Source organism: Bufo gargarizans, chromosome 3 (genome assembly GCF_014858855.1).
Source record: "Bufo gargarizans isolate SCDJY-AF-19 chromosome 3, ASM1485885v1, whole genome shotgun sequence".
NCBI classification, from domain to species: domain Eukaryota; kingdom Metazoa; phylum Chordata; class Amphibia; order Anura; family Bufonidae; genus Bufo; species Bufo gargarizans.
Genome location: NC_058082.1, coordinates 165,353,075 through 165,371,380, shown reverse-complemented (window position 1 = coordinate 165,371,380; position 18,306 = coordinate 165,353,075). Strand labels below are relative to the sequence as shown.

The following is an 18,306-nucleotide window of genomic DNA, read 5'->3' as shown; positions in this document are numbered from 1 at the left end:
ATCCCGCCTTCCCACACCTTAGCAGGCAATCACGCCCTCCACCACAACACACACACAAAAAATCCACACATCTGGTAGAGTCCAGTGAATGACTGTAAATACTTTCAGTTCTGAAGACTCCAGCGGCTCAGGATCAGTGTTCTGGGCTGGAAGTGGGCACCGCTCTGCAGGAAGGAGACCAGGGCTCGGCTCACCCTAGCGTTACAGTGCAGCCCAGCACCCCACAGTATGCAGTATAGCACCCTATAGTATACAGCAACCCACAGTATGCAGTATAGCACCCTATAGTATACAGCACCACACAGTATGCAGTTTAGCACCCCACACTATACAGTACCCCACAGTATATAGTAGAGCAGTATAGCAGCCCACAGTATACAACACCTCACTGTATACAGCACCCCAAACTATACACGATACAGCCCCCCACACTATACAGTACAGCAGTATAGCACTCCACACTATACCGCACCCACAGTATACAGCCCCCCACACTATACAGTACAGCAGTATAGCATTCCCCCCCACTATACAGGCCCCCCCACACTATACAGGCCCCCCACACTATACAGCCCACCACACAGTATACAGCCCACCACACAGTATACAGGGCCCCCCCCCCCACAGTATGCAGCCCACCACACAATATACAGCCCATTACACAATATATAGCCCACCACACAATATACAGCCCACTACACAGTATACAGCCCACCACACAGTATACAGCCCCCCACAGTATACAGCCCCACACAGTATACAGCACCCCACTATACAGTAGTTTACAGTATATTAACATACCAGCCCCTGTCACCTTTTTCTGATGTAATCTTTACACAAAAAAGCTCCACAGTTAACTTCTGCAACACTCCACAGGACCTGTGATGACCTCATAGCCATGTGACCAGTAATTGCTAGGTTACTGGTCACATGGTAATGATGTCATTAAGGTCCTAGATCAAAACTCATTAAGGTCCTAGAATTAAGATCATTAACACAGTACGATCATGATGCCTGTGTAGCCGACAGCCTGACACCCAGGGCAGTAGCTAGCAGGGCTCAAGAGGCAGCTGCCTTGGGCCCCCCAGGAGCAACTGGGCCCAGGGCAGCTGCCCCTTTTGCCCCTTGGTAAAGACGGCCCTGAGCAGAATGTTATTATTTCTGCTGGAAACATGCCGGATCCCATTATAGTGAATGGGGCCTGCCAGTGCCCAATGGTTTCCAGCTATGTCTGATATGGTAACTCCAGTAGTCTGCTCCTCTGCCAGAGGACTATCAGATTTTCCTTTTTTCTTAGTACTGCTCATAATGTATTCCCTCCACAGGCTAGCGGAAATCCATTTTAGGTACAGGCTCAGAGAACCCCTTTAATATTATAAACTGTATGATCAGTTGTTTAGAGATAGGGGTTTTATAACTAGATTTCTCTGACAAGTAATCTGACAGATCTTGCACACCTGCTGTGTGTTGTGTTCCTCATCTAGTGGACCAAGCCCAAAACGCGTGGGTTAAGGACTGTAGTGTGCCAGGAACTAGGGCAGCAGACAACAGTTGTTAAGCAGCAGGGAACAGAAGGCACAATCATGAAATAGTATTTTTTAATGACTTCCTTCCTGATGAAAAACACAAATTAAAATTTTCGTTAAGGGTGTAATTAAACAAATAAGTGTCTCTTATGTGTATCCAATGATTTTACAAAATGATTAGATAAATGAAAGTTGGCAGGGTTTCACATCCATCGTGAAATCTTTATTTTCCAGTTCAACCATTAATGACTTAATCCTTGATCAAACTATTGAAATATACGGATTGTATTCAGGGCATCTGGATGAATAATAGGAAATATATATATCTTGTTTTCCTGCAGGATAAGCTCTCTTGATCACGGCTGAGCAAGGTCAACCATAAAGCTGACAAAATGCTACAAAGAAACATTTGGGTGCTTTCACTGGCAATGGTTACATCGGCCACAGGTAGGTAAAGTAAATCCTAAAATATTCCTGTTTTTTAACCCTAGCACTTCCTCCGCAGCTCACTTTTCTGAGACAGGGTCAGTAGAGTCTTCTCAACATCACTGGAGGGTGGGAATTTAATGAGAGATTGATATGAGTATCAAACATGTACATAAAGCCTTTTTTAAATGGGTTGCCCAGTTTCATGATATTGATGTCTTATCCTCAAGATAGATCATCAATATGGTCCTGCTTCTGGCACCACCACCGATCAGCTGTTTGAAGAGGTTGCGGTTGTCCTCTTCAATGTTTTATGGGAGAGTAAACTGTAATTACCCAGCACCACTGGCATACCTCCAATAGAGGCAGACCATGCCACTGCTGTGGGGCCAATGAACAAGAGGGGCCCTCTGCTCTGTCTCCATTGCACTTCCTAGTTTGTGAAGGAAAAGTGCTGATTGGAGGAGCAGCCTGTCAGTCACTGATCTCCTGTACTGTGCAACTGAGGGACTGACCTCTGCTCCACCAATCAGCACTCTTCCCACAGGACAGAGAAGTGCTGATTGGAGGAGCAGCCTGTCAGTCACTGATCTGCTGTACTGTGCAACTGAGGGGCTGACCTCTGCTCCACCAATCAGCACTCTTCCCACAGGACAGAGAAGTGCTGATTGGAGGAGCAGCCTGTCAGTCACTGATCTGCTGTACTGTGCAACTGAGGGGCTGACCTCTGCTCCACCAATCAGCACTCTTCCCACAGGACAGAGAAGTGCTGATTGGTCTACTGAAGTGAAGACCCGAGGAGGCCGTCCCCAGCAGACTCATCCTAAAATTGCTGGTTTTGGGGTAGGTTATAATGAAATGTTATCATGTAATGGACACTAAGGGAGCAGGGGGGTGGGGTGGGGGTTGTTGGTGTGTGTGTGTATCCACATATATGCAGGCTTTCTATGTGTGTGCATTTTTTGTTTGCCTGTGCTAATGTACAGGCATGAGTGTGTAGGTATGTGTGTTTCTTTGTACATAGTGTGTACATTTGTATTTTTAGTCTATAGCCCCATAGCACATGTGCACATGTGTATCAGTATTGTGCACATGTGTATCAGTATGTGTTACTGTATTTGCATGTTTCTGTCACATCATAGTATATCTTGCATGTGTCAGATCGTTATACATACTGTAAGCATATGTATATGTGCAGATCTATATGTGTGTACCGATGTAGCCATCTTAATTGACACATGGTGCTCTACGCTATTAACATAGCTCACTATTCTAATACACTTAGGGCTCATGCGTTTCCTCAATGCACGGGTACCGAGATGTAGACCATTGACTTGAGTGGGTCCGCGATTGGCAAGATACGCTCCACACCACAAAAACATAGAACAATTTTTTTTTTATAGTGCAGAGGCACAGACCAAATTTCCACTGAAACGCTTCGGAGTGCTTTCGTGGGCTTCCGATCCATGCTGTGCCGTATCTTGTGGATTGCCGACCCCTTCAAGTCAGTGGGTCCGCATGTGTGATACAGAGTGCACACGGTCAGTGCCCTATATTGCGGACCCGCTGTTTGCAGTCAGTCCACAATACGGGCACAGGGCACACGCTCGTGTGCTTGAGCACTTACCATCTGTCACATTAAACCTCACAACTTGGGAAGGTCATTTCAAAATTTTGCTATGGGGCCCAATGATAACTAGTTACGCCCCTGCCCAGCACCACAAAGTGCTTGCACAAGCGCAGTGGCCTCTTCAAATAGAAGGTTGATGGACCCTCGTCAATCTGAAACTGATGGCCTATCCTGAGGAAAGGTCATCAGAGGTCATCAGCATCATGAACCCGGACAACCAGAGGTGGGATACAAATTTTTAACAGGTTCCCTACTCAATGGCGGACACGCGGCGTCACGACACATGTTTACATATACATACACCATATACTGTATATGCAATACACATACACATAAATACAACATATGCATGGTACACATACATAAATATACCATATACATGGTACACATACATAAATACACCATATACATGGTACACATACATAAATATACCATATACATGGTACACATACATAAATATACCATACACATGGTACACATACATACTGTAAATATACCATATACATGGTACACATACATAAATACACCCTATACATGGTACACATACATAAATACACCATATACATGGTACACATACATAAATACACCATATACATACATAAATACACCATATACATGGTACACATACATAAATATACCATATACATGGTACACATACTGTACATAAATACACCATATACATGGTACACATACATAAATATACCATATACATGGTACACATACATAAATACACCATATACATACATAAATACACCATATACATGGTACACATACATAAATATACCATATACATGGTACACATACATAAATATACCATATACATGGTACACATACATAAATACACCATATACATACATAAATATACCATTGGAAAAAGTCTGGTACCGTGTTGGCAAATAGAAAACTAGTTTAGTGCTCTCATTAAGAGAAACAAAATAAGAGTATTGCAAGTTTGATACCTTTTAATGGCTAGCAAAAATAGAAGTAATGATGTTACATAGCGAGCTTTCAAGACATCACCAGTCCCTTCATCAGGCATATTACAAGAATATATTAAGAAAAAGCAATATATATACAATAAGAACAGAGACATGGGGGAATGAATAGACATTTGAAAAAAAACAGAACAACATGTAGTCAAGGCTGAAGCTCAGCCTGCGTTTGTGGGAGGGGCGAAGGTGGCCTATTTAGCGCCGCCTCACGCTCCCATCACGGACACCGCGCTCTCACGTGACGTCTCTTCACTTCCGGGTTCAGTGCCGACGCTGTCGCTCTACCTTCGCTGCTGCCTCGTTCCTGCCTCCGGTCTGATTTCCTCTGCCCTCCCGAACCGCGCTCTCCTGGTAAGCTAAGCGGCGCCTTGAGCTGCTCCCCGTCCTGGGAGCCTCGGCGCCGCACTCTTCAACGTTCCACGTGTCTGCATGCTGGCCCCAGCTCCCACACTGGTCTCCAGGCAACGCCGACGCTCAGGTCCCCATCACAGGGAAACCTGACACCCAGCATGATTACCATCCAGCACATTCAGGCTCTGCCACAGCACCTGCATCCAACCCACCCTGGTCACCCCTCTTGAGGTCACATGACCAAACCCATCACATACCATACTCTCAGTCTGGGCACACTTCATTCAGCAATCCATACCCAGCAATGTTAAAAAAAAAGAAAAAAAAAAAAAGGGGGACTCATGTCATGTCGTCCGTCTGCCGCGCGCCAGATTCACGTCACCTTTATTTTACCGGGACGCTCGGGTTCCCAGTTGTTTGTCTGCCGCACGGCGGATTGACGTCGCTCACTTCTGGGACTCCTCAGTCCATTCCATCCTTCCGTCTGCCGCCCAGCAGAGCCACGTCCTTTCCTGACACGCATCAGGTCTCATCCAGCTTTGCTCTTTCAGGTTTCACGCAATCATCTGCCACGCAGCAGATTCATGTAAATTTTTCGGTCTCGCTTTCAGGTTTTGTTCACGCAATTGTCCACCACGCAGCAGGTTCATGTCAATTTTCTGTCTTGCTTTTAGGTTTCATTCACGCTATTGTCTGCAACGGAGCAGATGCATGTCAATTTTCGGTCTTATTTTTAGGTTTCATTCACGCTATTGTCTGCCACGCAGCAGATTCATGTCAATTTCCTGTTTTGCTTTTAGGTTTCATTCACGCTATTGTCTGCCACGCAGCAGATTCATGTAAATTTTCTGTCTTGCTTTTAGGTTTCATTCACGCTATTGTCTGCCACGCAGCAGATTCATGTCAATTTTTCTGTCTCGCTTTTAGGTTTTATTCACGCTATTGTCTGCCACGCAGCAGATTCATGTCAATTTTTCTATCTCATTTAATGTTTCATTCACGCAATCGTCTGCCACGCAGCAGATGCCCTTTCCGGTCTCGTTTCTTTCCCTGACACGCATCAGGTTTTCAGTTTTGGTCTGCCACGCAGCAGTCCATGTTAGTTTTCCTGACACGCATCAGGTTCATCCACCGCCCTGATACGCATCAGGGACAGGTTCTCACGTCTCATTTGCACTTCCTGACACGCATCAGGTGCTGTCGCGGTCCTGCCACGCAGCAGGTGCATCGGTCGCCCGACTCGCTCGGCCCGTTCTAACCTGGTCGGACCCTGATGCGCCTCAGGGGCTTCGCCTCTAGCCACGCAGCTAGTTCACGGGTTACGACCGCCCGCAAGGCATCAGGTCATTCAGGGGCGCCTCACATGTATCAGGCACGGTCAAGCTTGACCCACAGCTTCCGCTCCCTGATTCACGTCAGGTTCTACTTCTCTTCTGCATCTCTCAAACCTCACCCCATGTTTTCTAGGGTCATCCCGGAGGTCTGTCTGGTTCAAAAAATTCACTAGGCGAATTCCTCAAGGTACCAATCCTAGGCCCCCCTTTTCATCCAGGTAATTTCTGTTCTATGGTTTCATCCGCCAAGTCCAGGTAAGTTTGGTTCCACTACGTCATCCCTTAGGATCAGGCCGGCATCTGCAGGTCACCTTCCTTCAGGTAGTCTAGGCCAGCTCGTCAGGTGGGTCAGGCCTATTGGCCTGGTCACAAAAAAAAATTCCAATAAAAAAAGACTGATATTCGACCTTTCTGCTCCTCATGCTTCCAGCACACCCAGTTTAAATTCACTCATCCCTTCAGAGGACTTCTCCATGCGGTACTCCTCCTTGGACGAAGCCATTCGGTTGATCCTCCAGCTGGGGTCAGGCGCTTGGCTTTCCAAGGCAGACATTGCCGACGCTTTCAAACTTCTTACAGTTTTGCCCCATTTATGGAAATTCTACGGCATCAAGTGGAGGGAACGGTACTATTTCTCAGACAGACTGACATTTGGATCAAAGAGCAGTCCCTGGCTCTTTGATCAATTTGCCACAGCTCTCCACTGGGTCTTGGTCAACCACGGCGGATGCTCCAGGGTCATCCATTACCTTGATGACTTCCTGTTGATCAAGACCGCAGATCAAGCACCCAATCAGCTCCAGGTACTTCTCGACTTGTTCTCAAAACTGAACGTCCCGATTGCCCCAGCAAAAGTTGAAGGTCCATCTTCAGTCATAACATTCCTGGGGATCATCTTGGATACTGGTAAGATGGAAGCCAGATTGCCCGACGTAAAACTCCGCAAGATCCAAGATTCCATCAGGAGGTCTGTCACGGCCAGGACCCTCACCAAGGTCGAACTCCAGTCGATTCTGGGAATGTTAAATTTTGCCTCCAAGATCATGCCCCAGGGGCGGACATTCATCTCCAGATTGCTGCAACTTTTACCTGCTGCCTCGGATCAGGACTCCTTGATCCACCTCGACGCCGCTGCAACGGCCGATCTCCACATGTGGCACCATTTCCTGTCCAGCTGGAATGGCATCTCCCTCTTCGTCCCTTCCTGGGATGATAATTCTCCCACCGTCTTTTCCGACGCAGCAGGTTCAAAAGGGTTTGCAGCCATTTTCAACAACCACTGGTTCGCGGGTCCCTGGCCGCCTCAGATTTCCTCCATCCAGAGTTCCATCAAATCCTCTCCACTGTTAGAAATCTATCCCATCGTGGCAGCTGCCCAGACCTGGGGGAGATCTGGAGGAACAAGCCGGTCATCTTCGTCACGGACAATCAGGCAGTGGTAGAAATCCTCAGCAAAGGCCGCTCCTCTTCCCCACAAATCATGCCCTTTGTCCGCAGATTAGTATGCCTTGCCTTAAAATATAATTTTCATTTTTCATGCAGGTTCATACAGGGTTCAGCAAACACAGCAGCTGATGCCCTCTCCCGTTTCAACTTCCCGGTTTTCTTTCAGGTGATGCCAGATGCGGATCCATCAGGGGTCCCTCCACCTTGTCAGAACGGCTAAGTCACTCATCCATAACTCCTTATCCCTCAATACAGCCAGGAACTACAAGACAGGGTGGGAAACCTTCACACAATTCTCCCTCAGACACCCACAAGAACACCTGGACCGAACAACTTATGTCATGGCATTCCTGGCTTATTGTCACACAGACCTTCACCTATCTTTCAACACCATCAAATTATACCTTGCAGGGGTACAACATTTCTTCACTTTAGATCACCCAGGCAGCCAGTCCATATTTTCTTCTCAGGCCATCAAATCCACCCTCAGAGGGATCCAAAAGAGCAGCAACAAGCCGGAGTCCCGCAGGAAACCAGTCATGGCAATGTTCAGGGCTTTTTCCACCTCCCTAGACAATGATCCCTTCGGGCCATACAAAAGCATAGTGATCAAAGCAGCTATGTATCTCTGTTTCTACGGGTTTTTACGGCCCGGGGAATTCACCAGCTCTCCCGGACACGCAGGCCCCACTTCAGACCAGCTGGTCTGGCAGCAGACGCATTGCACCCTTTCACTCCCTTCCACCAAAACTTCTCAAGTAGGACCACCAGTCAAAATTAGCTACTTCCAGACCTTCAACGAATAGTGCCCGGTTGCCGTGTTCAAAAAGCTACTCGCCATTTCAAAGGTTTCCACGCCAGGCAGCCCTCTCTTTCCCTTCAACTCCAAATATCTCACGGCTTCACAGTTCATCCATCATATCAGAACTTTAGCTTCCGGACCAGGGTTCGACGTCAAGGCCATCTCGGGACATTCATTTCGCATAAGGGCGGCTTCCGCAGCGTCAAGTCACGGGGTCCCAGCACACATCATCCAGAAAATGGGCAGATGGCAATCCTCCTGCTTCACGCATTACATCCCAAATCCGTGGGCCGAGATCGCCAAAGCCTTCACCAGCTTAGCTCTATGAGTTCCACCTATATATTTCCTACGCGTTGACTTTTTGCCCCTCATTTAGCTCGCACCTGGCCATGGCTTCCCGCACACCCCAGCCATCCATAGTTGACAGTCATGTCATGCCTTTCCCCTCGGTTCTTCCTCAGTTTCCCACCGTAGCCAGGACCACAAATCAAAGATCTTGAGAATGAGTCCAAATACACCATATACCGTATATGCAATACACATATACATAAATACACCATATACATGGTACACATACATAAATACACTATATACATGGTACACATACATAAATATACCACACGGAATCCGTGGATGGCACAGTTAAGGGGTGGGCGTCTGTGGATGGCACTGTTATGGGCTAGGGGGGTCTGTGGATGGCACTGTTATGGGCTGGGGGGGGTCTGTGGATGGCACTGTTATGGGGTGGGGGGTCTGTAGATGGCACATATATAACAGTGCCATCCACAGATCCCCCTGTAACAGTGCCAGCCACAGATCCCCCCCCTGTAACAGTGTCCGTCATCCACAGATCCCCCCCATAAAAGTGTCCGTCATCCACAGATCCCCCATAGGTGTCCGTCATCCACAGATCCCCCATAGGTGTCCGTCATCCACAGATCCCCCCCATAAGTGTCCGTCATCCACAGATCCCCCCATAAGTGTACGTCATCCACAGATCCCCCCATAAGTGTCCGTCATCCACAGATCCCCCTATAAGTGTCCGTCATCCACAGATCCCCCATAAGTGTCCGTCATCAACAGATCCCCCATAACAATGTCCGTCATCCACAGATCCCCCCATAACAGTGCCCGTCATCCACAGATCCCCCCATAACAGTGTCCGTCATCCACAGATCCCCGATAAGTGTCTGTCATCCACAGATCCCCCCATAACAGTGTCTGTCATCCACAGATCCCCCCCATAACAGTGTCCGTCATCCACAGATCCCCCCATAACAGTGTCCGTAATCCACAGATCCCCCATAACAGTGTCCGTCATACACAGATCCCCCCATAACAGTGTCCGTCATCCACAGATCCCCCCCATAACACTGTCAGTCATCCACAGACCACCATTAGTTCCAAACCCACCAAAAGCACACCTTTTGGTTAAAATTTTTTTTTTCTTATTTTCCTCCCCAAAAACCTAGGTGCGTCTTATGGGCCGGTGCGTCTTATAGGGCGAAAAATACGGTACATAAATACACCATATGCATGGTACACATACATAAATACACCATATACATGGTACACATACGTAAATATACCATATACATAGTACACATACATAAATACACCTTATACATGGTACACATACATAAATATACCATATACATGGTACACATACATAAATACACCATATACATGGTACACATACATAAATACACCTTATACATGGTACACATACATAAATATACCATATACATTGTACACATACATAAATACACCACATACATGGTACACATACATAAATACACCATATACATGGTACACATACATAAATACACCATATACATGGTACACATACATAAATATACCATATACATTGTACACATACATAAATATACCATATACATGGTACACATACATAAATATACCATATACATGGTACACATAGATAAATATATTATATACATGGTACACAAACATAAATATACCATATACATGGTACACATACATAAATACACCATATACATGGTACACATACATAAATACACCATACACATGGTACACATACATAAATATACCATATACATTGTACACATACATAAATATATCGTATACATGGTACACATACATAAATAGACCTTATACATGGTACACATACATAAATACACCATATACATGGTACACATACATAAATACACCCTATACATGGTACACATACATAAATACACCCTATACATGGTACACATACATAAATATACCATATACATGGTACACATACATAAATACACCATATACATGGTACACATACATAAATACACCATATACATGGCACACATACATAAATACACCATATACATGGTACACATACATAAATATACCATATACATGGTACACATACATAAATACACCATATACATGGTACACATACATACAGTTGCAAGAAAAAGTATGTGAACCCTTTGGAATGATATGGATTTTTGCACATATTGGTCATAAAATGTAATCTGATCTTCATCTAAGTCACAACAATAGACAATCACAGTCTGCTTAAACTAATAACACACAAAGAATTAAATGTTACCATGTTTTTATTGAACACACCATGTCAACATTCATAGTGCAGGTGGAAAAAGTATGTGAACCCTTGGATTTAATAACTGGTTGAACCTCCTTTTGGCAGCAATAACTTCAACCAAACATTTCCTGTAGTTGCAGATCAGACGCGCACAATGGTCAGGAGTAATTATTGACCATTCCTCTTTACAGAACTCTTTCAGTTCACTAATATTCTTGGGATGTCTGGTGTGAATCGCTTTCTTGAGGTCATGCAACAGCATCTAAATGAGGTTGAGGTCAGGACTCTGACTGGGCCACTCCAGAAGGTGTATTTTCTTCTGTTTAAGCCATTCTGTTGTTGATTTACTTCTATGCTTTAGGTTGTTGTCCTGTTGCAACACCCATCTTCTGTTGAGCTTCAGCTGGTGGACAGATTTCCTTAAGTTCTCCTCCAAAATGTCTTGATAAACTTGGGAATTCATTTTTCCTTCGATGATGGCAATCCGTCCAGGCCCTGATGCAGCAAAGCAGCCCCAAACCATGATGCCCCACCACCATACTTCACAGTTGGGATGAGGTTTTGATGTTGGTGTGTTGTGCCTCTTTTTCTCTACACATAGTGTTGTGGGTTTCTTCCAAACAACTTAACTTTGGTTTTATCTGTCCACAGAATATTTTGCCAGTACTGCTGTGGAACATCCAGGTGCTCTTGTGCAAACTGTAAATGTGCAGCAATGTTTTTTTTGGGCAGCAGTGGCTTCCTCTGTGATATCCTCCCATGAAATCCATTCTTGTTTAGTGTTATACGTATCGTAGATTTGCTAACAGGGATGTTAGCATATGCCAGAGACTTTTTGTAAGTCTTCAGCTGACACTCTAGGATTCTTCTTCACCACATTGAGCAGTCTGCGCTGTGCTCTTGCAGTCATCTTTACAGGACAGCCACTCCTAGGGAGAGTAGAAGCAGTGCTGAACTTTCTCCATTTATAGACATTTTGTCTTACCGTAGACTGATGAACAGCAAGGCTTTTGGAGATACTTTTTTTTAACCCTTTTCAGCTTATGCAAGTCAACAATTCTTAATAGTAGGTCTTCTGAGAGCTCTTTTGTGCAAGACATCATTCACATCAGGCAATGCTTCTTGTGAAGAGAAAACCCAGAACTGGTGTGTGTTTTTTATAGGGCAGGGAAGCTGTAACCAACACCTCCAATCTCATCTCATTGATTGGACTCCAGTTGGCTGACGCCTCACTCCAATTAGCTCTTGGAGATGTCATTAGTCTAGGGGTTCACATACTTTTTCCACCTGCGCTGTGAATGTTTACATGGTGTGTTCAATAAAAACATGGTAACATTTAATTCTTTGTGTGTTATTAGTTTAAGCAGACTGTGATTGTCTATTGTTGTGACTTAGATGAAGATCAGATCACATTCTATGACCAATTTGTGCAGAAATCCATATAATTTCAAAGGGTTCACATACTTTTTCTTGCAACTGTAAATACACCATATTGAGCACTGGATCGGACATGGCCAGTAACATGGTTCTCCGATCCAGTTGTAATTTTAACAACTTGATCTGGAGAACTGGAGGGAACCTGGGTGAATTCCATGCCCGCGGACAACCCCAAAGCTGGTAGCTGGTTTCAGGCAGCCCTAATACAGCTACATTTTAGGGTCTGCATTATATGGGTCTCAACACCCCACAGTTTTACTGAACTAAGTTTCTGTCACTTTTGATGCCTATTGCAAACTGAGTTTTGCTTATTAAATTCTGCATGGGGTTGAAGCATCAGACGTTTAATGACAGGGAATCTTGAATATTCCTTTCCTCTCCCATAATGACAGTACTTCAGGCACAGAACTTACAGCACAGTCTTGGATGTCAGCTGCAACAGTGGGTTTTATGCCATCAGTGACAGCAGGATTATATCTGTATTAGTCCATATGGTGACAGATACTGTTGGCATAATGAAGTGGCAAAGTCCATACAACATCTGAAGCTGGTAGATATATTCCAAGTCAAGCAACACGTCAAAGCCAGGGGGTCAAGAACAAATAGTACTAGGGGTTTCAAATGTTTCGCATCTGTAAAGCTACATTTACAGGCAGCAACATTTTTTTATACCACTGATGAGTGATCAACTAAACAAATCTTTAGTATCTGACGGACATTTCCATTGATACGATCATCGTACATAAGGTCAATATTTAGGAGGAAAAAATAAAATGCAAATGTTAGGAGGGTCTGTCCTTTTTGGACGATCCCTTTTCATAGGCACCATTAGACTATACTGTATAGAATTAATCGTTTGCCGGCGGTGACGATGTCCACTCAGGATACTGACTTGGCAGTGCAAGCTGAATTCTACAGGCATCTCAGTTATTTATAGCGCTCAGCGGCTCCCTTGCCAATTTTTGCTGATCATTGGGATTACCAGCAGCTACAGTGGGATGCGAAAGTTTGGGCAACCTTGTTAATCTTCATGATTTTCCTGTATAAATCGTTGGTTGTTACGATAAAAAATGTCAGTTAAATATATCATATAGGAGACACACACAGTGATATTTGAGAAGTGAAATGAAGTTTATTGGATTTACAGAAAGTGTGCTATAATTGTTTAAACTAAATTAGGCAGGTGCATAAATTTGGGCACCACAAAAAAAAAATTAAATCAATATTTAGTAGATCCTCTAAACGCTTCCTGTAGGTTCCAATCAGAGTCTGGATTCTGGTTGAAGGTATTTTGGACCATTCCTCTTTACAAAACATCTTTAGTTAATTCAGGTTTGATGGCTTCCGAGCATGGACAGCTCTCTTTAAGTCACACCACAGATTTTCAATTCTGGGGACTGAGATGGCCATTCCAGAACGTTGTACTTGTTCCTCTGCATAAATGCCTTAGTGGATTTGAGCAGTGTTTAGGGTCGTTGTCTTGTTGAAAGATCCAGCCCCGGCGCAACTTCAGCTTTGTCACTGATTCCTGGACATTGGTCTCCAGAATCTGCTGATACTGAGTGGAATCCATGCGTCCCTCAACTTTGCCAAGATTCCCAGTCCCTGCACTGGCCACACAGCCCCACAGCATGATGGAACCACCACCATATTTTACTGTAGGTAGCAGGTGTTTTTCTTGGAATGCTGTGTTCTTTTTCCTCCATGCATAACACCCCTTGTTATGGCCAAATAACTCAATTTTAGTTTCATCAGTCCACAGCACCTTGTTCCAAAATGAAACTGGCTTGTCCAAATGTGCTTTAGCCTACCTCAAGCGGCACTTTTTGTGCGGTGGGCAGAGAAAAGGCTTCCTCTGCATCACTCTCGCATACAGCATCTCCTTGTGTAAAGTGCGCCGAATAGTTAAACAATGCACAGTGACTCCATCTGCAGCAAGATGATGTTGTAGGTCTTTGGTGCTGGTCTGTGGGTTGACTCTGACTGTTCTCACCATTCGTCGCTTCTGTCTATCCGAGATGTTTCTTGGTCTGCCACTTCGAGCCTTAACTTGAACTGAGCCTGTGGTCTTCCATTTCCTCAATATGTGGAAACAGACAGCTGAAATATCTGAGACAGCTTTCTGTATCCTTCCCCTAAACTATGATGGTGAACAATCTTTGTCTTCAGGTCATTTGAGAGTTGTTTTGAGACCCCCATGTTGCTACTCTTCAGAAAAAATTTAAAGAGGAGGGAAACTTACAATTGACCCCCTTAAATACTCTTTCTCATAATTGGATTCACCTGTGTATGTAGGTCAGGGGTCACTGAGCTTACCAAGCCAATTTGAGTTCCAATAATTAGTTCTAAAGGTTTTGGAATCAATAAAATGACAACAGTGCCCACATTTATGCACCTGCTTAATTTTGTTTAAATAATTATAGCACACTTTCTGTAAATCCAATAAACTTCATTTCACTTCTCAAATATCACTGTGTATGTCTCCTATATGATATATTTAACTGACATTTTTTATCATAACAACCAACGATTTATACAGGAAAATCATGACGATTAACAAGGTTGCCCAAACTTTCGCATCCCACTGTATATTATGTCCTTCCTTTTAGAGGATAAAGCTAGACCATGTCCTGTACTGTAGGGAATAAAAAGGAACAAGAAGTTGGCCCAAAAAAATAAAAAATTACAACTCAGACCCTGCATCCTAATAGGAATAAATAATACAAGCTGTGTTTAGCTCTATGAGGTGTTCAGATTGCATAAATGGTAGGATTAGAGGCAGAGCTTGTTAAGAGCTGATTTGCATACCTTATTCCCAGAATTCCAGAGGAGCGTTGCGTTACCTATAAGACTCCTCATGCTGTTTAAAGTGTAATTGTAATTTATTTTATTTTTTTGGTAATTTGAATAAGCAGTGTTACTGACCATTTTTGTAATACACTTTAATTACTGAAAAGGGAAATTTGTATTAGAAAATTTATTTATTTTTTTGTCCTCCCTGGCTGTGGCATTCTCCACTGCGACTGGACAGCTAACAGTCAGGGAGAAGAAGACGCCCATTGAGAAACATGGCCGTCTCCTCCTCCCTGTACCGATGGTATGAATTTACATACCAGGTGGGAAACCAGTACGGGGGCACAGCAGGTGAACAGAGAAACTAGTAAGCGCTGTAACATGACTTCACTATGCTCTACATAGCCCGCTAGTTATATGATAATTAAACCTACAACGAATTCTTCACAAAGGAGCACATAGAAACCATGACCGAAGAAATATATGAATATATCATCAATTTATTAAATAAATAATCAAATACATGATAAAAAGACATAAAAATGGGACAACATCAGAAAAAAATAATATGGCTGTACCGAACCACTGACCACTGGTTTCAATGCACCCAAAAATAAGTAAAACATGTCAAATCAAGGGAAAGCGAGAGGGGAATGGTAAGGAAAGAACTAGAATATAATCAGACTCCTAGATAATAGTAGCACACAAATAATTAAATATCCAAAAGAGGGTGACATCCACTGAACCCTCCAAATATAATGTAAAATCACATATTGACAAAAGATCTCCCACCCACAAAAACCCACCTGAAGACATGAGGGTAAAGAAACCAACGTGGCCAGGAAACACCTGGACGCGCGTTTCGCTAACTCTGCTTCATCAGGAGGCTAACACACATACTTATACAATGTCCTTTTAAACACCACTTGGCGTCAAAAATGATAATAAGAAAACAGGTGGTAAGTATATGGCGCGTACCGCCGGGTCATGCGTGTCGCACCACCGCAGAAGTGCCGACATCATTAAGGAGAGGGGTGGAAAGCACATCAAGCGATCCAGCTCTCCCCCCAAGGACACATTGCGACGCTCCTATGTCACATGACACGCAGTGCACCCAGGTGACGCGGTCCTCCAACCTCTATACGCCCAATTCAGTTGCCTAGAAATAAGGCCATAACAAATACAAGCAGGAACTCCTCTGATCATCTAACAGGTCTAAAACAGTACTGTATACACATGCTACCGGGGGCGTAGCTATAGAGGGTGCAGAGGTAGCAGCCGCTACCGGGCCCAGGAGCCTGAGGGGGACCATAGACCCTTGTGGTGCATAAGAAGACACCAGTATTATAGAAAGTGCATGCTGGTCAAGTTACACCTCTGGCTCAAGGGGGTGCCGTTTCGATTTTTGCCTCAGGCAGCACGAAGGCCTTGTGCGTCCTGCCCCTGGCCACAAAGCACTGAGGGAAGGGGGGCCTCAAGCTGAAATCTTGCACCAGGGCCCATGAGCCATTCGCTACGCCCCTGCATGCTACAATGGACAGGGAATACTTCTAACAATATCAAAGTGAGCCTAAAGTGCAAAACCATAAAGTCGCCAACATATACTAATAGTGAAACTAATAACATACATCCACAATATAAATATTGACTGCAAATAATGATGAGATAATACATACATATCAATATAGTATACTTAAAGTGACAGTGCAAAATATTATTATAATTGAACATGATAGGTGAAAACAACACAAAAAACTGAAAAAGTAATTGTAATAAAATAAGCCCTAAAACTAAATCGGTGAAAAAAGCATGATTCAATATCATAAATATTATAAAAACATAAATTCATATAATCAATAACCCAATATATTCATAAAAGTCTATGTAGTCACAATCATTCAGCCACTTCTATCTCCAAGCTGCTGTTTTGAATAATCTCCACTGTTTTCAATGGTGCAGTTCACAGATATCACGTTTCAACCACTATGACGAATGGTCTCCACCATACTTAAACTCATCGGAGCATCTCTTTATGGTTAAAATGCTGTGCTCAGTGGATGCTCTTGCAGATATACTTGCTGACATGCTGGAGTTACAAATGTATAGTACAGACCAAAAGTTTGGACACACCTTCTCATTCAAAGAGTTTTCTTTATTTTCATGACTATGAAAATTGTAGATTCACACTGAAGGCATCAAAACTATGAATTAACACATGTGGAATTATATACATAACAAAAAAGTGTGAAACAGCTGAAAATATGTCATAGTCTAGGTTCTTCAAAGTAGCCACCTTTTGCTTTGATTACTGCTTTGCACACTCTTGGCATTCTCTTGATGAGCTTCAAGAGGTAGTCACCTGAAATGGTTTTCACTTCACAGGTGTGCCCTGTCAGGTTTAATAAGTGGGATTTCTTGCCTTATAAATGGGGTTGGGACCATCAGTTGCGTTGTGGAGAAGTCAGGTGGCTACACAGCTGATAGTCCTACTGAATAGACTGTTAGAATTTGTATTATGGCAAGAAAAAAGCAGCTAAGTAAAGAAAAACTAGTGGCCATCATTACTTTAAGAAATGGAGGTCAGTCAGTCCGAAAAATTGGGAAAACTTTAAAAGTGTCCCCAAGTGCAGTAACAAAAACCATCAAGCACTACAAAGAAACTGGCTCACATGCGGACCACCCCAGGAAAGGAAGAACAAGAGTCACCTCTGCTGCGGAGGATAAGCTCATCCGAGTCACCAGCCTCAGAAATCGCAGGTTAACAGCAGCTCAGATTAGAGACCAGGTCAATGCCACACAGAGTTCTAGCAGCAGACACATCTCTAGAACAACTGTTAAGAGGAGACTGTGTGAATCAGGCCTTCATGGTAGAATATCTGCTAGGAAACCACTGCTAAGGACAGGCAACACGCAGAAGAGACTTGTTTGGGCTAAAGAACACAAGGAATGGACATTAGACCAGTGGAAATCTGTGCTTTGGTCTGATGAGTCCAAATTTGAGAT

At 43.9% G+C, this 18,306-nt stretch overlaps 1 protein-coding gene across 2 annotated transcripts in view; it reads left to right on the top strand.

The window, feature by feature from the left end:
• LOC122932155 (serine/threonine-protein kinase receptor R3-like) overlaps positions 1–18,306 on the top strand; it is a 127,908-nt gene that overhangs the window by 48,813 nt on the left and 60,789 nt on the right. For both annotated transcript variants that reach the window (XM_044286407.1, XM_044286406.1), the window contains one exon: positions 1,868–1,973. In XM_044286407.1, coding sequence (XP_044142342.1) covers positions 1,919–1,973 — 55 coding nt within the window. In that variant the 5' untranslated portion in view covers positions 1,868–1,918. The remainder of the gene's footprint in view (positions 1–1,867; positions 1,974–18,306) is intronic.